At 29.8% G+C, this 18,712-nt stretch overlaps 2 protein-coding genes across 2 annotated transcripts; one reads left to right on the top strand and one right to left on the bottom strand.

Annotated features, from left to right (window-relative positions):
• Positions 1-8,256: 8,256 nt before the first annotated feature.
• Positions 8,257-9,297, top strand: LOC105800715 (mulatexin). The gene has a single exon (XM_012632000.2). The coding sequence runs from the start codon at positions 8,466-8,468 to the stop codon at positions 9,009-9,011; it is 546 nt and encodes a 181-aa protein (XP_012487454.1). The 5' UTR covers positions 8,257-8,465; the 3' UTR covers positions 9,012-9,297.
• A 1,785-nt stretch (positions 9,298-11,082) lies between these two features.
• LOC105800714 (beta-D-xylosidase 1) lies at positions 11,083-15,850 on the bottom strand. The gene is made up of 6 exons (XM_012631999.2): positions 15,378-15,850; positions 14,092-14,370; positions 12,972-13,141; positions 12,804-12,901; positions 11,958-12,719; positions 11,083-11,887 (listed from the first exon to the last, which is right to left on the bottom strand). Exons 1-6 carry the CDS (start codon positions 15,789-15,791, stop codon positions 11,286-11,288), a joined length of 2,325 nt encoding a protein of 774 aa, XP_012487453.1. The 5' UTR covers positions 15,792-15,850; the 3' UTR covers positions 11,083-11,285.
• Positions 15,851-18,712: the final 2,862 nt, after the last annotated feature.

Below are 18,712 nucleotides of genomic sequence, written 5' to 3'. Positions count from 1 at the left end.
GATTATTTACACATCAAAACATACCAAACATAAGCCATTCAAATGGCTATTTACAACCAAAATATTTATATGTCATCAATGGCCAAGTTAACCTATACATGCCATTATAACCAATATTAGTTTTATAAATATACCGAAATGGGCCGATGGATAGTGTGAGTGATCTCTGCCAAACTTCCAACCCAATAAGCCTCTAAGAACGATAAAACAGAGGAAATAAGACAAAGTAAGCACTTAATGCTTAGTAAATTCGTATAACAGAAATTAACTTACCATACGTTTATACATAAAGCAATCATACAAAGTGTATCTAAAGCAAATTGGCCATTTGCCTAGCACATAACTTCACCAAGCATGTTAGTCATGTATTTCATATAAATATCAAGAGCAAGGATTAGCTCATCAGGTATCGAGTTTTCAAATATTTCATGCATATACAGATAATAGTTTTATTTTAATTTCACATGTTCTCATGTTAGAAATTCACTCGTTGAATCATTTGAAATCTCGATGGATACTTGAGTAGTACACCTGAAGTGTACAATACTATAAATTCGTCAATTTATATCCGGGAGTGCTTTTGTGAACACTTAAACACAAAGCTCTCTCTCAAGCACTATAACGGGAAGCTCATTAAGCCTTGTAATGGGAAGCTTTTCCGGGCAATATAACGGAAAGCTCACAAAGAGCCTATAATGGGTAGCTCCGAAAAGTACTTAACAGGTAGAACCGAATAGCCATATAACGAGAAGTTCAAGCGAGCACTAGCGGAAAGCTCACATAGAGTCATATAATGGAACGCTCATAAGAGCTGCAGTGTGCCCACAACACATGTAGGGTCACAACCGATCGGGATGTTTCGAAAAGCATTTAAAGGGAAGCTCGCAAGAACACTATAACAGGAAGCTTGAGAGGACTTATATCAGGACGCTCTTTCGAGCTACGGTATGTCTGCAACATATGCAGGAACACTACCATTTTGGGAAACAGAACCCTGTATCCAATCGAATTTCATTCATTCAAACGGGATTTAACATTTATTGGGCATTTTCCGGATATGCAATCAGATTTCATATACATGACCAATACATAATTCACATACAAATCATTCAAACCAATTCAAACATAAAATTACACAGTTAAGTTACACAAACTTACCTCGACAATGTTCGTGAGTTGTAATATACTAATCCGTTACATTTTCCTTTCCTCGATCAAATTCCGTATTTTGCCTATTTGGATCTATACAAGTAAATTTAAATCAATTTAATATAATTTCATACTCATTTCTATTCAATTCACATCTTAGGAAAAATTACTATTTTGCCCCTGTACTTTTAATTAATGATAATTTCGTCCCTAGGCTCGGAAAATGAAATTCATGCTATTTAATCATTATTCCAAGCCTAGGAAAATTTTACATGTATCAATAGCAGCCCTTGTATTTCAAAAAATTAGAATTTTTCCATGAATTTTACATCTTTTCAATTTAGTCCCTAAATCATGTTTTCATTAAAATTCCTTTAACAAAAGTTGTTTATCTATTAACAACCTTTCATTTTCTACCATAAAACTTCATAATTCATCTATATTCATCCATGGTAAAACTTTAATACCTCAATAATTTTGCAAATAAATCCTCAAGATAGTTTGATTAGGTAATTACGATATCGAAATATAAAATTACTAAAAGCGAGACTTGAATACTTACCTAATTAAACCAAGAAAGCTTGCTTGAGCTTATTTTCTCTTAGATAGGATTTCCATGGAATGAATTTGGGAAAGATGATATTTTCATCTTTTAATATCTTTTATTTCCAATTTAGTCCTTTTCCTTTTCTAATTTTCCATGGATGAATCATCATAATTATGTACTAACTCCATTTAATGGTCTAATTGCCTTATAAGGATCTCAAATTTTGAATTCTATAGTTATTTAATCCTTTTAGCTATTAGAACTCAACTTTTGCATTTTATACAATTTGGTCCTTTCCATAATTAAACATGTAACCGGTAAAATTTTCTTAACATAATTTTTATACGATATTCCTATCATAGTTCAAACCATAGAATAATATTAAAATAATTTTCTTTTCGGACTCGAATTTGTGGTCCCGAAACTACTATTTTGATTTCACTGAAAACGGACTGTTACACCTTTACCCAAATATTTCAAACTCAAAATTTGAATTCAATTCAACTTAATATTGAAAATATTTAACTTGGATATTTTTTAAGTTAAATTATTATATTTTGGAAAAATTAATATTTAATCCTTATATTTGTAGTCAAATTTTGCTTATATTTATTAGGTTCATAATATTTTATTTTTGACAAAATTATATTAATGATATTGGAAAATGTCAAAATTCCATTAACTAATAATATAGATGGTAGTCGATTGTTTTTAGTTTGATTGGCATGGTCATTGTTGTTAATATAGAAGGACTTGGATTTGAGTGCATTGAAATACAATATTATTCTCCTATTTATGGGTTAGGGATGGGCTATAGATAGTTCTATACATTCTACCAAAAAGAGCGATATAATCGAAAACTATAATGAGATTGTTAAAATAATAATAATAATAATAATAATAATAATAATAATAATAATATAGATGGTATTTGGTTCAAAATCATATATTTTCCTTTTAGTTAATCAAATTCGGCTAATTATAAAATACAAATTTCCATTCTTTTAGGTCCATTTTAACTCATTTTGATCAATTCTTGCAATATATTTTATTTTCATTCAAAGGAAAATTACCATTACTATAGTTTACATAATATTTTTGGTATTTGTCCTTAAATTTTACTCAACCAAATTGTTTTAGCAATTTGTAACTGCTTTATATATATGAATCAATTAAAGTCAAAGCATCAATTTAGTAGTTAGGTTAATTTACCTAAACAATATTAACAAACATTAAATCTTGAAATATGTTGTCAGCTGAATTATATATGAAAATGATATGTTTTTTTGAGTTGCGCCTAACAGCAATTACTTTTTTTTATATTAAAATATTTTTTACTTTAAATAAAATATTATTATTTTATTTTTATTAAAAAAATTAAATATGTATACAGGTCAAAATACAGTCAATGGGTCAAAATACGGATTAAAAATACCCGAGACCAGTCGCGCTTGTCAGATAGGCGCTACTGGTCGCGCCTGACAGGTAAGCGCCACTGCCTCCCCCCTGCACCCCTCTGCCCCGCACAAAAATATTTTTTGTTATTAATTATTATTTATAAATTGTTTATGTTTAGTGTTTATGGTTTTGGGTTAATATTTTGTATGAATGTATTTTTTTTTGTTTTTTTATAATTATTTTAAATTTAATTTGTTAGTAATTTAGGATTATGTTATAAATTGTTGTGTTTGTAATTATTTTAAAATTAAATTATTATTAATTTAGGATTATGCTATAAATTGTCGTGTTTAGTTTAGTATTTGGTGAGTTTTTAGTAATGTAAAATTATTTTGTTAGTAATTTATTATAAATTATTGTGTTTTGTGAGTTTTTAGTAATGTAAATTTAAAAAAAAATATATAGTTATTTTGTTTAACTAGTCGCGCCTGTCAGATAGACTCCACCAGTCGCACCTATTAGATTGGCACCACCTACCCATACCATTTTTGTATCTCTACACGGGTCGTATACTGAGCCGGGAAAAAAAATACAAGCAGTGGTGCCTATGGGAAAGGCGCCACCAATAAAATATTATTAAAAAATATTTTAATATAAAAAAAGTGGTTGCTCTTGTCAGATAGGTGTGACCAAAAAAAAAAAAACATACCATTTTTGTATATAGTCCAGCTGATAACCTATTTCAGTATTTAAATTTTTTTAATTATTTAGGCAAATTAACCTAGTAGTTACCATCATATATGGTTTATTCGAAGTTGGATCGAGTCAAGATTGAATGGAAAAAAATTTAGATACTTAAACTCGATTTAAGTATTTAAAATAGAGTTAATATATAGTTTACCTTTCGAATTTGTCCAAAAGTATCTAACTAGCACCTGAACATTTTTTGTACCTAGTTGATATTTGAACTTGTATTCTATGACACCCTTTGCCCCCAATTTGTTAATAGTGTCAACTTTTTAAGAGTTAATATGTAGTTCACCCCCTGAACTTGTCTAAAAGTATTTAGTTGGTACATAAACTTGTCGAAAAATTTATACATTTTTAAATTAATTTTTATTTTTAAAAAATATATACTTTTTAATTTATGTCCACCATGTATCATGTTGAGAGGCTGTCACATGTTATTATATGATTAGCTATCAATGTTACGTCAACACAAATTAACGGTGTTAGTGCGGAGGTTAGCAACCTGAGTGACAAAATACAAGTTTAGGTATCAACTAGATATATATACTAATACTTTAGACAAATTTAAAAGACAAACAATAGATTTAACTCTTTAAAATATTAAAAAATTTGTTTCGCAACTATATTTATATATTTTAATTAATTATAATTAAATGTAGAATATGTTTTCATTGATTAAATAATAATTCGGGTCAAGTATGAGAGTTCAAATTACGAAAAATTGACCCCAAGCTTAATGTGAATGTGTCAAACTAACCCAATTTAGAGATGATACCAAATAAATGCTGATATCAAATGATTTTAGGATAAAAAGAAGTTCAAAAAGTTAAATTTTTAAGCATAAGTTGTTCCAACTAAGCAATCAAATGCTTAAAAAGAAGAAAAGATTTTCCAACGGAAGATTCCTTACACATCCAAAAAGCTCAAAAGGAAAAACAAACTTCCCTTTGATGCAAGTACAACTATAATTTCTCCCTCAACATTGAGTAACTGTCATTTATGACGGACACAAATTTACTTCAAATAATACAATTCTTAATTTCTTAGGTAGCCATTATATCATCACAAATGATGTTATGTTAAACTAAAGAAGTTGAATCTCATGGTTTGGTTATAAACGCTGATTTGACTTGAATTTCATCCATCAACAGAAAAGGTGAATTTGTAAGTGGACCGACACTCTTTCATGTGCTCTTTTTGAAGACAATAGAAATTAAATTATTGTCACGAGCCGCCCTAGTCGTAGTGGTACCCCACCCAATATTGTGCTCAAATAAAAAGGCTATATACCATTCCTCAAATCACCCCCCCAACCTCTCTGGAAAGCTCCGCCATGCTGGTCGACCGGCCGGGAATTCAATTTTAATTTAGATATATTTTGTGTTTCAAAAGGTACTTATAACATAAAATCTTAATTTCAGCCCAAAAAAAAAAAACATATTTAACACGATAAAATATTAATGTAAATTTAGAAGGATTTTTTAAATCTGTATTAATATTTTAATTAGATTAATTATTTGAACTACTTAACGATATTATAAAAAAACAGAATTACATCGGTACAAAATCACAATCATATTTAACATGTTTTATTTTTTAGTTATAATCATGTACTCAAAGGTACTATATCGCAGCAATGAATATAAAATGAGAGAGAATATTTTTATGCAAAATAGAGTTATCTTCATGGTTTATGTATTGTATCTACGTATTCTTTAAAATAATGATAACCCTATCAAATGTGGGGTTTTAATTATAAAATATTATAAATAAGGAGGAAATTCTTATAAGTTGACAATTGCGTAGGACAATGGTAGAAAAACGCATTGAGACGACAATTTGTTTGTATGGCCGTATATAGAGCACAGAGAGTAGGGGTAAGTTCATGGATCGGTGTGTTTTGTTTCTTATCATTTGCTCACATGGACAACATTTATGTCCTCGCCATACCTCATTTTTATTGTTTGTTTGGTGAGACCTGTCCATTCCAAGTCTTATTAATTTTAATCAATCCATATCATAAAATTTAAAGCATTTTTAAACATTTATACTCGCCCATTTACATCCTCATTAATTACAACTATTTGAATGATAAACAATGGCACATGGGACAACCCCCCCCATTAGAAAAGGTGTACTCTACGATTGTAATGTGCCAAAATAATAGAACATCAGCATGTCCTTTTATAATTAATAAAATATAAACCCATAAAGTATGTTAGATTATATCATGCTTGTAATTGATTTTTTTTTTATGTAAAATTTACTTAATGATGATATAGGTGGAATAATGATATATAAGTTCTATTAAATATGTGTTTCATTCTTACTTTATATAAAAATATGAAAATAAAATTTATTATAATAATATTAATTATCATTTAAAAGAGTTGAGATTACATATGAAAAAATGTCTACCTAAACAAATAATATTAATATATTTAAATTCATTTCACGGTTTATTAAAATTTGATTTAGGTTGAATTTTGCACAATCATTTTAAATTTTAGTTTATCTTACTTGAAATTATTTGAAATAATTCTAAAATTTTAAAAATTAAAAAATATTTTAATAATAATCCAATCTTCAAAAGCTTCTCCTTGCATTGATTTTAAAATCCAATTTGATAAACCTTAATTCAATCTCAAACCGAATTTATATTAATTCATATTTAAAATTATCTCAAATCTAAAATAATTTAAATTTAAAAATATCATAATACGAAATTATTTAAACTCATAATTATTTAAAAGTTAACTGATCTTGAAAAATTCAAAAAATAAAATATAAATTTATTCAAATTATTCATAATTTTCTTTAAATTCTGGTGCATCATCAATAAATAAAACTTCACCTTTTTAAACAACAAAATTTTAAATTTTTAGCCGAAAAACCGTAAAAAATTTATAAACATTCATGAACTATCAAAAAATTCTGAATAAGGCCAAAAGCACCAAGTTTTAGCTTGCGTCTTCTTCACGTCAAATCTACGCTCCTTTAGCCACGTCACTACTTCATTATCCAATCATTTCCTTCCACTTGTAAAAAAAAATTTCTACTTGTATGTACAAAACTACAAATTTCTAGAAGATGAAAAAATTTTATTTTACTACCATTTTTAACTAGCTTCAATGACCACTCAACACATCACCAATTTCGCCTCCGAAATACCAAAACTACCCCTTACTTTTTACTCAATGGACATAAAACTCCCCGTACTTTGCGTAAAATTCGGCGACTTCAAGTTAAAAAAGTAAAATGTGTCGGTGATATCTTCTAGAAATTCGAGTAAGCTTATAGCATTATATTATAATTTTTTAATCCGATATATGAAATAAAAATCAAGATAATATGACATATATTTTAATAAAATTTTCAAAATTTTTAGGATTTGATTAAAATTTTTAAACGATTAATTATAAAAATTTTGGAGGGCTTACTAAAATTTTAGAAAATTAATGGAATATTAAATTATGCCATTAAAATGTAATAATTAAATATTAAATGTTATCATAATAAAGAGGTAGAAATTAGAATTTAACTATAATAAGACAATAAAAGAAGTCACACGTGTCATGTAAAAAGGGCTTTTATCTATTGTAGTAAAGATAACATAAGAAAATAGTTATAATAAAAGTAATTATATAATTTACACAAATTACCATTTAGATTTAAGATTTGTTTTTCAATACATTGATATTGAACCGATAAATAAACACATAAATACTAGTAATGTAGGTTCAAGTAAATGATAACAGAGTTTGATGTTTGGAGGAAAATACAAATTTAAAAAAAAATTAAATATTTATGTTATTATTAAGAGTCATTGAATTGATATTACTCATTAACGGATCTCAATTTAGTAGTAAAATCATTAAAATTTATTATTTTATAAAGTAATATTCAAACCTAAAACATCATAAGCTCAATTTTATTATTTTAATTAAACTTGTATTTGATTATTATATAATTTTTTCTTTCACACGAAATGTGTAAAACTATCACGAAAATCTCGTACTAGGAATCTTATTGCGTTTTATCCTCTCTACTAAAAATAAGTAAATTAGTCATTGTACATTAAATAAAAATCAAACTGATTATTCTGTTAATTTTCATTCATTTTACTATTAAAAATTACCTCCGAATGTCAAAATGAGATACATATGATGAGATACGTGTAATCTAATTATTCTATGTGTCACATCAATTTTTAAAAGTAGGAATAGATAATTTTTTAAACAAAATAGAAATAATTTTCATCTTATTCTAATTTATATTTATCTATTTTTAAATGCAATCTATACTGTACCGTAATCTAATATGTGTATCCTAATGTAATAAAATATTATGCGAAACCTAAATTTATTTGATCCGTCTTTCATAAGGGGGGGGGGGGGACGCCCTATACCCACTTCTTTTTTAACACACTCGCTTCCTTCTTTCTCTTATTTAACTCCTTTTTTTTTCCCCCTTTTATTTTTATTTTGCATATAAGCATTGTTCTTATTTAGCTTTTTCTTCTCCCCTTTAATCTATATTTCTTTTCAGTTCTTTGGGGTGGTACATTCAAGAAAAAAAAAACCAGTGAAAAATTAAAGAAAAAGTGGTTATTTGTTATTAGATGGAAAATTTTCAGACAATTATTGTAATTACAACATCTCTGATGCTGCTGAGTTCGGTCGTTTCTTCAGACAATACCATCACCACTTCAAACACGACATCGAAGTACCAGATCGAGTGCACCATGTGTTCATCATGTGAAAATCCATGTCAGCAAACTCCATCGCCGCCACCACCATCTCCACCGCCGCCTAAACCATCTTCACCACCACCTACAGTTCCTAAACCCAACTACTGCCCACCCCCTCCTTCTCCACCCACCTCCAGCGGTGGTGGAAACTACTACTACTCTCCACCACCACCTTCTCAATCCAGCGGCGGAAATAACTACTACGCTCCACCACCACCCGTTGGTGTCATTGGTGGCATGTACTACCCTCCACCTACGTACAAAAACTACCCAACGCCACCACCACCCAACCCTATCGTCCCTTACTTCCCTTTTTACTACCATACGCCGCCACCGCCGTCGGAGGCGAGAAGCTTATCATCAACAACACATTGGCTTTTTATTTCCATGTTGGGTTTTTTCCTTTCTTTCTTTTAATATTAAAAAAAAAAGTAATTAAAGGAGAAAAGATGGTGAAAATAAATGTAGAAGATTTGCAGATCTGAAGAAGCCATTGCAGGGATGAAAAAAAAAGGAACTGAGAAATTTCTGAAGATGTATGAAGTAATAATATTTTTCTCTTCCTTTTTGCTAATATTTATTTTCTTCTTATGATGTAGATTTTATCCTTTAATTTTTGTTTTTATGATCATTTTGTATCTATTTTTGTTCCATATGAATGTTTAATTACAAACTAATAAGAAAGTTTAGTTCATTTTCACAATGCTAGCTTTTTTTTTCTTTTTCTCTTTTATAGTTTATAGTTTAGGTTAAATAGTTGATTAATAATTATATTTACACTCCTTGAGCTGACTTTCATAAAAGGATTTCATTGAATAAGCATCCAATTTTACTTGCTTCAATCCTTTAAATTTCAATTTGAGATTTATTTAATTATTATCACTTAAAGAATCATACATGCATGCTTTTTATTCTTATTTTCTTTTTCAAATAAGAGACCATATTATTAATTTGGACCTTTTCATGATATTGTTAAAATGAAATTACTAAGGAGAATTGTATTTATAAAAGAAAGAAGATTTGCATTCCAAATTTCGAACATTAAAAAGAGTTAGTATTGAATTATTTTAACAATGAATCTACATCATTATAATATATAATAAATTATTATAATCAATCAAATATTTATTTTTAAAAGAAATAAATTATGGTTCAACAATGAATAGTTTAATTCAACTTTTATTTGCTTTCCACGATGGTACATTCCTTCAAAGGTCTACCATCATCCCTTTACCATACTTCCATGTGAGAAAAAGTGGGTTGTAGTATTTTATTTACGTAAATTATACCTCACATCTTAACATTTTGACGAAGTTTACATTTCGGTTATTAATTAAAGAAATTTTAAATTTATTATTAAATTATTTGAATTTTTTAAGTTATTTGTTGAGATAGTTATTTTGTAATTATTTAAAATTAAGTGATCAAAATATAAATTTATTAATAGTTTAATGATGTTAGGTATAATTTATTAAAATTATTATTATCAAAGAGTAAAAAAAAAGACTTGGTGGATAGTGAAATGAGTCATATCCACTTAAGTATAGCCAAAATTGAAGGCTCATAAATGCCACATCTCTTTTCACAAATATTGAAGTAAAATGTTTTTTGAAAGAAAATTTTACTATGAAATGTTTACAAACTCTTGTCAATATTACGCATTAAACATCATTTCAACCCTTAAATTAATACTTAATTAATTGTTTCTATTAATTTATTTGGGTAATGTTTATTTAAAAATTTCATTATAACGAGATTTCGTAATTTTTTTATTTAATATTCGTGTTCTGTCAAAAAATGATCGAGTGCGGAGGGAAACTGGGTGGGGACAATCAACCAAAATGTTGATAATCTCTTTTTGTTTGTTATTTTGTGGGAATGAGAGTGAGAATCCTAAAGGCAATTAAATTAGCTGGATGGCATGTAATGGGGTCCAAACCATTAGGCTAAAGGGTATCCTATGAAGATTGGAATGCCAAGTCTCCAATAATCTTATTCAATTTTTTATTAAATTGGATAATTTTTTTTAATGAGATAAGTTTTTTTTTCCATTTAAAAAATTGGAATTCAAAATTTTATTTAGGAGACTTGATTTACAATTTTGATTAAACAAAAGATAAAATAACTTTTATTTTTTGAACTTGATAATTTTTTCACCTTAGCCCCTACATTTTTTTTTGTTCACATTAATCTTGAAATTTGGTAGCTTTCTGAATTTGCTCCCTAAATTTAGATCACGGTACGGTATAATAGTGTGACATTTTACCATGTCATTACCTTTGTTAAAAATTTTAAATACTTTTTAAAAATTATTTATATTTTTAACAATTTGTAATAATTTTTTATAATTTTTAGGTGATGGCGTGACACAATCTCAAATTGCCACATGTTCAAACTTTAATAAAAATCTAAATTTAGAAACTAAATTGGACAAAATTACCAAATTTTAAAACTATTGTCAATGAAAAAAATTCAAGGATGAAATTATAAAAAAATACTAATATTTCTTGAATTATTACACTATTATTCATTTGGCCAATTCTGTTTCAATCAATATTTGTTCTTTTATTTAAAAACAAAAACAAAATAGATTGAAGACTCAAATGCCTAAAAACTTGTACAATTATGACCACTTTTTTTTCCCTTTGGAAATGCAGTGGAACTAATAATAATAACAATAATAATTATACTCTAATTCTTGATGCCCTCCAAATTTGCTTGGAGAGAAATAGAATGCTTTAGATCCCCAATGTATAAACTATGTTGACCCATCGGAATCCTTCGGATCCCGAATTCATCAACGACACTAAGGTGTTTGCAAGCATGAACATTGATTTTCACTCGCTGTTTCGACCCAGCAATGACATGGACTCTATGGAAACTTATTAATTGTTTGTTCGGTGACCATTTTACAGCAGCGGGCGGTTCAGAGAAAAGGAGCAAAGTGTGAGTCCCATCCATGTTGCCAATGTTTTCAACATCAATGTGGAGGGGTAATGAAAGTGAATCACAATTAGTATGTTTCACCCTAATGGCTTTGCTTGATAATGTTGAGTAGTTTTTAGTGGCAAATAAATTGGTGTTAATGAGCACTGAGAGATCAGTTGGAGCTAAGGCTAATGATTGTTTAAAGTTTGTGTAGCTCAAGCCGTGACCGAATGGAAACACGACTGGACCTTTGTAGAACCGGTAGGTTCTTCCGGGATAGCCTCGGGATGGCCTCATTCCCATGTTTGTCATTGGTACTTTAGCTACGTAAGATTGTGGATACCATGTCATTGGCAACTTCCCACCTACGGAATACATTGAGTTAGCTTCAAAGAGTTTGATATTTTCGACATTGAGCAAGTGAATTGAATTTACCTGGATTTGTTGTTCCGAATAGAACATCTGCAATTGCTGTTCCTCCAGCTTGGCCTGGATAACCGGCCCATAAAATGGCACTAACTCGACGATCATACTTGGCGAACGAGACATCAATCGGGCCACCCGACATTAATACCAAAATAGTAGGGCCTTTCGATGCTTGAGCCACCCTGGTAACCAGCTCTTGTTGGTATCCAGGCAAGAGCAACCCGGCCCTGTCCTTGAATTCTGCTTCTATCGATTGGTCGAGCCCCATTATGAGAACTGTCGCATCAGCATGGCGGGCAGCGACCTCGGCGAATCCAAACAGATTGTTTGCTTTGCAAGCAACGTTTGAACAGCCTGCTTGATGAACAGTCCTCACGTATCTTGAAATGCCTTTCAAGGGACTCGTGTAATCACATGCCACCCCTGCATAGTTTCCTATCATTGTTTCTGTGACATCTGAATTCGGCCCAATAACCGCGACGGTACGATGACGTGAAGTAGACAACGGTAAAGACCCAGAGTTCTTCAACAAAACTATGCCTTGCCTAGCAGCTTCCAAGGCTAGTTGTTTATGATCCGGGGTACACACATGTCTCGGACCGAGATGCCCATACGGTTGAGCTGATGGTTCACCATCGAACATGCCGAGCCTCATTTGGACAGTAACGGTATTCGCTAAAGCCATGTCAACATCAGTCACAGTTAACAAACCCCTCCTTATAGCCAAATCCGTATATATCGCCAAAAACGGCCCGCAATCCAAATCCAAACCTACAAATCAAATTCAGAACATACATAAAAGTTCAAATCTCGGTATCTACGATTGTAATAAAATCTCGAATATCGGGACCGAACCTGCTTTAATAGTAGCTGCAGCAGACTCTTCTGGTGTAACAGTGAAATGTTGAGTATCATACATTACACCAACCGAATCACAATCTGATACAATATACCTAATGCAAATGAAATCAAACATCAGAAACACAGTATGTATGTATGTATGCATGTATGATAGGAACGAACCCATTAAGGTGCCATTGGCCACGAATGGTGCCTTTAAGTAAGTCTGGGTCAGCACAAGTGGGCTTGCCATTGACTTGATTGTAAGAACACATAACACTTGCAACTTTCCCTTCCACTACACATGCTTTGAATGGTACATTATATGTATCTGCCAGGTCTTGTTTGCTAACCTGCATTCATTTATCCATTTTTTTTATATGTTATCAAACTTATTTTTCCTTGAGTTTAATTTAACTTGATCGAGTGATTCCGAGAGTTGGATTTTTTTTATTATCTCGAATCGGACTTGAACTTAAAATAATTGAAACTTTGTCGAGCTTGAATTAAACTTTGAGTCAGAGGTGAAGCAAGGTTTTTTTTTTTAGGGACATCAACATAAAAATATAAATTGTTTGGGGGCAAAGTTAGGAGTTTTATGCTAGATAAAAAAACTTAAATTTAATTATTAATTTTTAGAAGGACTAAAAGTGAGATTACACCATTTTATCCAAGGGACGAAACACCAAACAGTTACTATGTACTTTTTATATGCTTTTAGGGGAAGAAAAAAAGAATTGGAGGCATAGATGTATTTTTATGATTATTAAAAAGTAATTTCATTATTATATTAATTGGTATTATTATAATTTTATAAAGGATTAAATTAAAATTTTATTAATTGAGAGGTAAAGTGCTATTTTCCCATCTTAGGGACTTAGCCGAGAGACGCCCTTGTATGGTTTAGAGGTTAGACAAATTATTTAATTAGATTATTGGTTAAAATATGGTAGAAGTCCTTATAGACTTTGTATATTCGAATTTAGTCATCTACTATTTATTTTAAAAATTTAACCCTATTTTTCAAAATAAAAATATAAGTCTAATTGTTAGCACTTATAAAATTCTTGTGTTAAATTCAAGTCCATACCATTCTTTGTTACACAGTTATTAAGTGACTATTTTCTTTCTTTCAAAATATAATACCGATAAATTTAACAGAAAAAATTTAAATGTTATCGATTAGATCTTAACTTTAAAATGTATAAAGTAAAAAGAAGTAAAGGATTTGAAGCTTATCTTAACCTAATTTATTTGATCTACAAAAGCTAGTAAAAAAATAGTTGGGCTCTAAGTTTCTTACCCTAGCATTGAAATGGAATCGATCCACACCCTTCCAATTATCAAGATCATAAGCAGTGTAATGTTTACAGCAGGCGGCAACTTTAAGGCGGTTCCCGGTGGCACTTTGGAGGCCCCTGACGTAGCTCGCCGCATATTTTCCGGCGAGAACGGGGTCTTCGCCGGGAGTTTCTTGGCCTCGGCCCCACCGTGGGTCTCGGAATATGTTCACGTTGGGACTCCAATATGTCAAACCAGCCATTCCTCCATTATACATTGCTCTTGCTTCATCCGAAACCACCTGCAGTCATCCCAACAGTATATAATTCATCAAACAGTAGAAAGCAATGTTGTAATAACCGGATCCACCGTCAAATTGGTCGGACAATTTATTCTTAATTTAATTGTCGGTCCATAGTTAAAATTTTATAAAACTAATCTAATCGTGGACTTTTTTGCCTCAATTTTGAATTATTTACTTGAAAACCAGTTCAATCCCTATATTCAAACCGACATATCAACCCGTTTTTATACCACAAATAATTCTATTTAAGATAGGATTATTAGTTTTAAACAAGTTATAGAATCAATTTTTTATTCTTTAAAATTCGGGTTAGGTTCAAATTTTGTTAACTACTATGTATTAATTAAAAAAGAAAAAAATAAGTATAGTGAATGATAATTTGAGTTTTCAATCAAAGACAGAACAATAAATTTATTATTGAGGTCGTAAATCGACATGTAGTCCAAATTGGATCCAAGTATTGGAAATATGTTATTGACCTCAAAAGTCACTTTCACACAACTTTTATTTTGGAAAATTTCAGTTCCAATGGTTGGCCTTTGAAAGCTCATTCATGGAAATTTTAAGATACAGACAAAATAGACAGGAATAAAGAACAGCAAATTAAGAGAAAGAAAGCTTACCCCTTTGTAACAATACTTATTAAGTACGTTTCTTTTCAATATCAATAATTTTTCTAATTGTCACCAAATTTAATAACCCTTTTATTTGTTTTTAATGTTACACTTTTGTCCAACTTTACGCTTTCAATATTTAGTTAAAGAAAAAAGAAATGAGTTTTGGGATTAAAATATGAATGAGATAAAATTATAAGTCAATAGTCTTTCGTTTTGTACATATGTTCTTTATTTTATACGCTTTCGTCCAAAATCATGGGCCTATATAAGTTAAAGAAATGAACTGACAAAGTGACAAAAGCTTACCATCCTTTTAATTGGGTTGGTTTATTTTGTTATTAGGAATAAAGATAAATTAAAATTGTTGAAACAAGTTCAATATTTTACCTGCCCGATACGTTCCCATAGCGATTCGTTAAACGAAGCGGCCGTGGTGATAACTTGAGGGAAGCTGGTGGCACCCGGGAACGAACCACCGAACTTAGTCCCGGGACCCACATTGGACACCCCATGAAGCGCCTCGGACCACCACTCGTACCCTCGAATCCCAAGCCTGGGCACATCTATCGCATTGTTAACCAATAACCTTATCTTCTCCGGCAGCGTCAACCTCCCTAACAAGTCCCTAACCCTCACGTGGATAGGTAAATTCGTCCGGCAAAACCGTAAACTCCTCGTCAACCCGTTTCTCGGGTCGCAGGCGAAAGGCGGTCGGCCAGACTCCACCGAAGAAATGGAGAGGATAGCAATGAGAAGCAGTAGGAGAAGTGTAAGAGAATCACGTTTTGTCGTTCTAGACATGTTTTTGAAAGGTTGTTCTGTGAGTGAAATGGGTGAGGGGCTGAATGGTGTTATATAGAAGTGAAAAAGGTTTCGGGGTTTATTGATTGGATTTCCACGTCAATGAAAGCTAAAGCTAAAAATACCATGAAAGCTTTTCGCTGTTTCAGAAAAAAGAGAATCTAGCTTTAAGTTCAACTCTATTCTGCAGTTATCTTTTAAAATATATTTTCAAATATTTTAATAATTACTCTCTTTTTTGGTTTTACAAATATATCTATGACTAAAATAAAACCGATACAAAGGATAGATGGTGGAACCAAATCTACGAGTTATGTATGATTTGGTTCAAGAGTGAAAACCCTGCATGCATTCCAATAAATCCACATCAACTATTTGCTTTGTTTAGTAAGATCAAACTGTAACTTACAATATGAAAAAGGAAAAGCAAAATATAAAGCGGAGTGGGAGATGCTCACGAGCTATGCCACTGTCAGAATTTGTGTTTTCTTCAGCTGGAATGGGCAATTTAGTTAAATAATTCATTTCTTTATTAATTTTTTTAAATAAACTAATATATTACCATTTATAATTCGGATTGAAATTTGAATTAGTCAGGTTGAAATTAAAATATATATTTTATTCATCATCCATTTATATTTACCATACCTACCAGGCCAAACGAGTAATTTTTTTTAATATATTAAATTGTAAAATTATTTGATCCAAAAAAATTCAATTCATAAATCCAAATCATCTGAACATAATTCAATTTTACTATAATATCAAAAAATAATAATACAATTTCACCGTTTAATAGCTTATATCGTTATAATTTTTTATCGTTTTTTGGGAGGTTAAAGTGTAATTTTATCATTATTAATTTAAAATCTTATAAATTATAAAGGGGCCTAAATAACAAATTTTCCATTTTACCCCCTAGCGACTTGTGGCCCTGTCTATTTATTCTGTTAGCCACGTTAATTTTTAATAGTGCAAAGGGTTAAAATTGTTAATAGAAATGGTCCGTTTACGATCTAATCTATTTATTTTTTAAAATAAAGAGAACAAGTGGTAATGGGTCACGGGCCAAAGAATCTTTTAATTTTCTACTTTTTATGTCTGAACTTAGTCATGTTAATCGCACTTCCTTGTTTAGTTGAGGTCATAAAAGCAATTAATGAAGACTACTTATTATAGGGTTATGAATATTTATAATACATCCAAAATGAATCCTTTTCTAGCCTTAGCTTTTCGTGTTATACATATTAAATTATGAGGTAATTTATAGGAATTAATTATGCTCTTGTTTTGGTTATATAGACAGCGATGTGTGTGAGTAAATACAATAAAATTTAAATTTGGATATTCAAAACTCAAAGATAAAGTTTCAAAAAGTTGGAAGAGAATTGAAAATGATTTATGAGTTTTAGAATGGTTTACGTTACCCTGTGATTATGGAAATTTTAAAAGATGAATCCACAATTTTATTATTTTTAGAGAGCTATTTTGAATATTAAAATGGAGAAAGCGGATTTAGAATTTAATCACGATTCATTATGACTACTGAATATCAAAATATCTCGTAAAAATAAAATAAGTTTTCCTCTATAATTACTAAATAATCACAACAATTGGTGACATTTGGTGTAATTACTGAATGATCCCAATTTGTCTTTGGGTTAGTTATCTTTTAGGGTCAAAATATTTTTAGCTATTAATAAATATGTAGTTTCCATTCTTACCTAATAAAACATTAAATTTTCTCATCATTTTATAGACTTTATTTTCGAAAGTTCTGAAAGATTAATTATGAATTTCAAAATTTTTATATAAAATTGAAAAGTTTTCACTACTTTAATTGGATAATATTACTAAACCTGACCTTAAACTGGTAACTTTAAAATGAGGACCAATTTTAAATTTAATCCAATTAATTTAATATAGTTGTATAAAAAGAAGAGGTTTAAGGTGGGTTCAATATATCAACTATTCATGTCATGGAAGTAGTGTTTTAAGACTTGGTCAAATATTTTCTGGATATGGCCTGGTGACGTATAAGATAATATTGGTTTTGGGACCCATAAAGTTGAAGAAAATTATGAAAAGACATAATACCAATTAACCTACGATTATGAAGTCATGCATATAATTTAGTTTCGGCTTTTTCATACACCAAACACATTAAAAAAATATATGAAATGTTTTTGGATTTTAAAATTAATTAATTATACTGGGTTTTCTTTTACCTCGCTGGAAATTACATGTGTTTTTTCTCGCATTATCAAATTAAGTCACGTCAGTAAAAGATGATCTTTACAAAGTTTCATGTAGCATTAATTTGAGATTTTCAACTGTTCAGAGGTTTGTTGTGTGGAATTAAAGACCCTTTTAGTTTTACATTAATGGACTGCTCTTTTTATTTCATTTATGCCCATGGTATGGAGAATAGCGCACAGTTGAATATAAGTATAACCAACGTGGATTACCAAATCCAATTTATACATATTAGATCATCTCTCTTATATTGATTATATGCAAGCGTGATATCATAAATTTTATTTGGGAGCCTGGGATAAGATTATAAAATTCGGGGGTCAAAGTTAAAAATTTTGTATTAAAATGCTTTAATTTATTTATTCTTTTCAAATGACCTAAAATCTAATGCTTGAATATTTTTATAATATTCCTTATATATTAATTTAAAAATTTAATAAAAATTTTAAAAATAAAATGGATAATAGATTTGGATATCTAAACTCATTATCCATAAATATAATAAATATGAATAATGGATGCCTAAATATAAACCCATTTGCAAAAGTAAATTAGATTCAAACATAAATTGAAATTTTAACTATTCCTCCTTTAAATTTTGTAAATTTTATGTTAGTAAATGATAAAAAATAATAAAAATTAATTTTGTTGTTTAAAAGCATTAT

Source organism: Gossypium raimondii, chromosome 9 (genome assembly GCF_025698545.1).
Source record: "Gossypium raimondii isolate GPD5lz chromosome 9, ASM2569854v1, whole genome shotgun sequence".
Classification (NCBI taxonomy): Eukaryota; Viridiplantae; Streptophyta; class Magnoliopsida; order Malvales; family Malvaceae; genus Gossypium; species Gossypium raimondii.
Note: the sequence above shows the minus strand (reverse complement) of the source record. Positions and strands in the feature narration are given on the sequence as shown.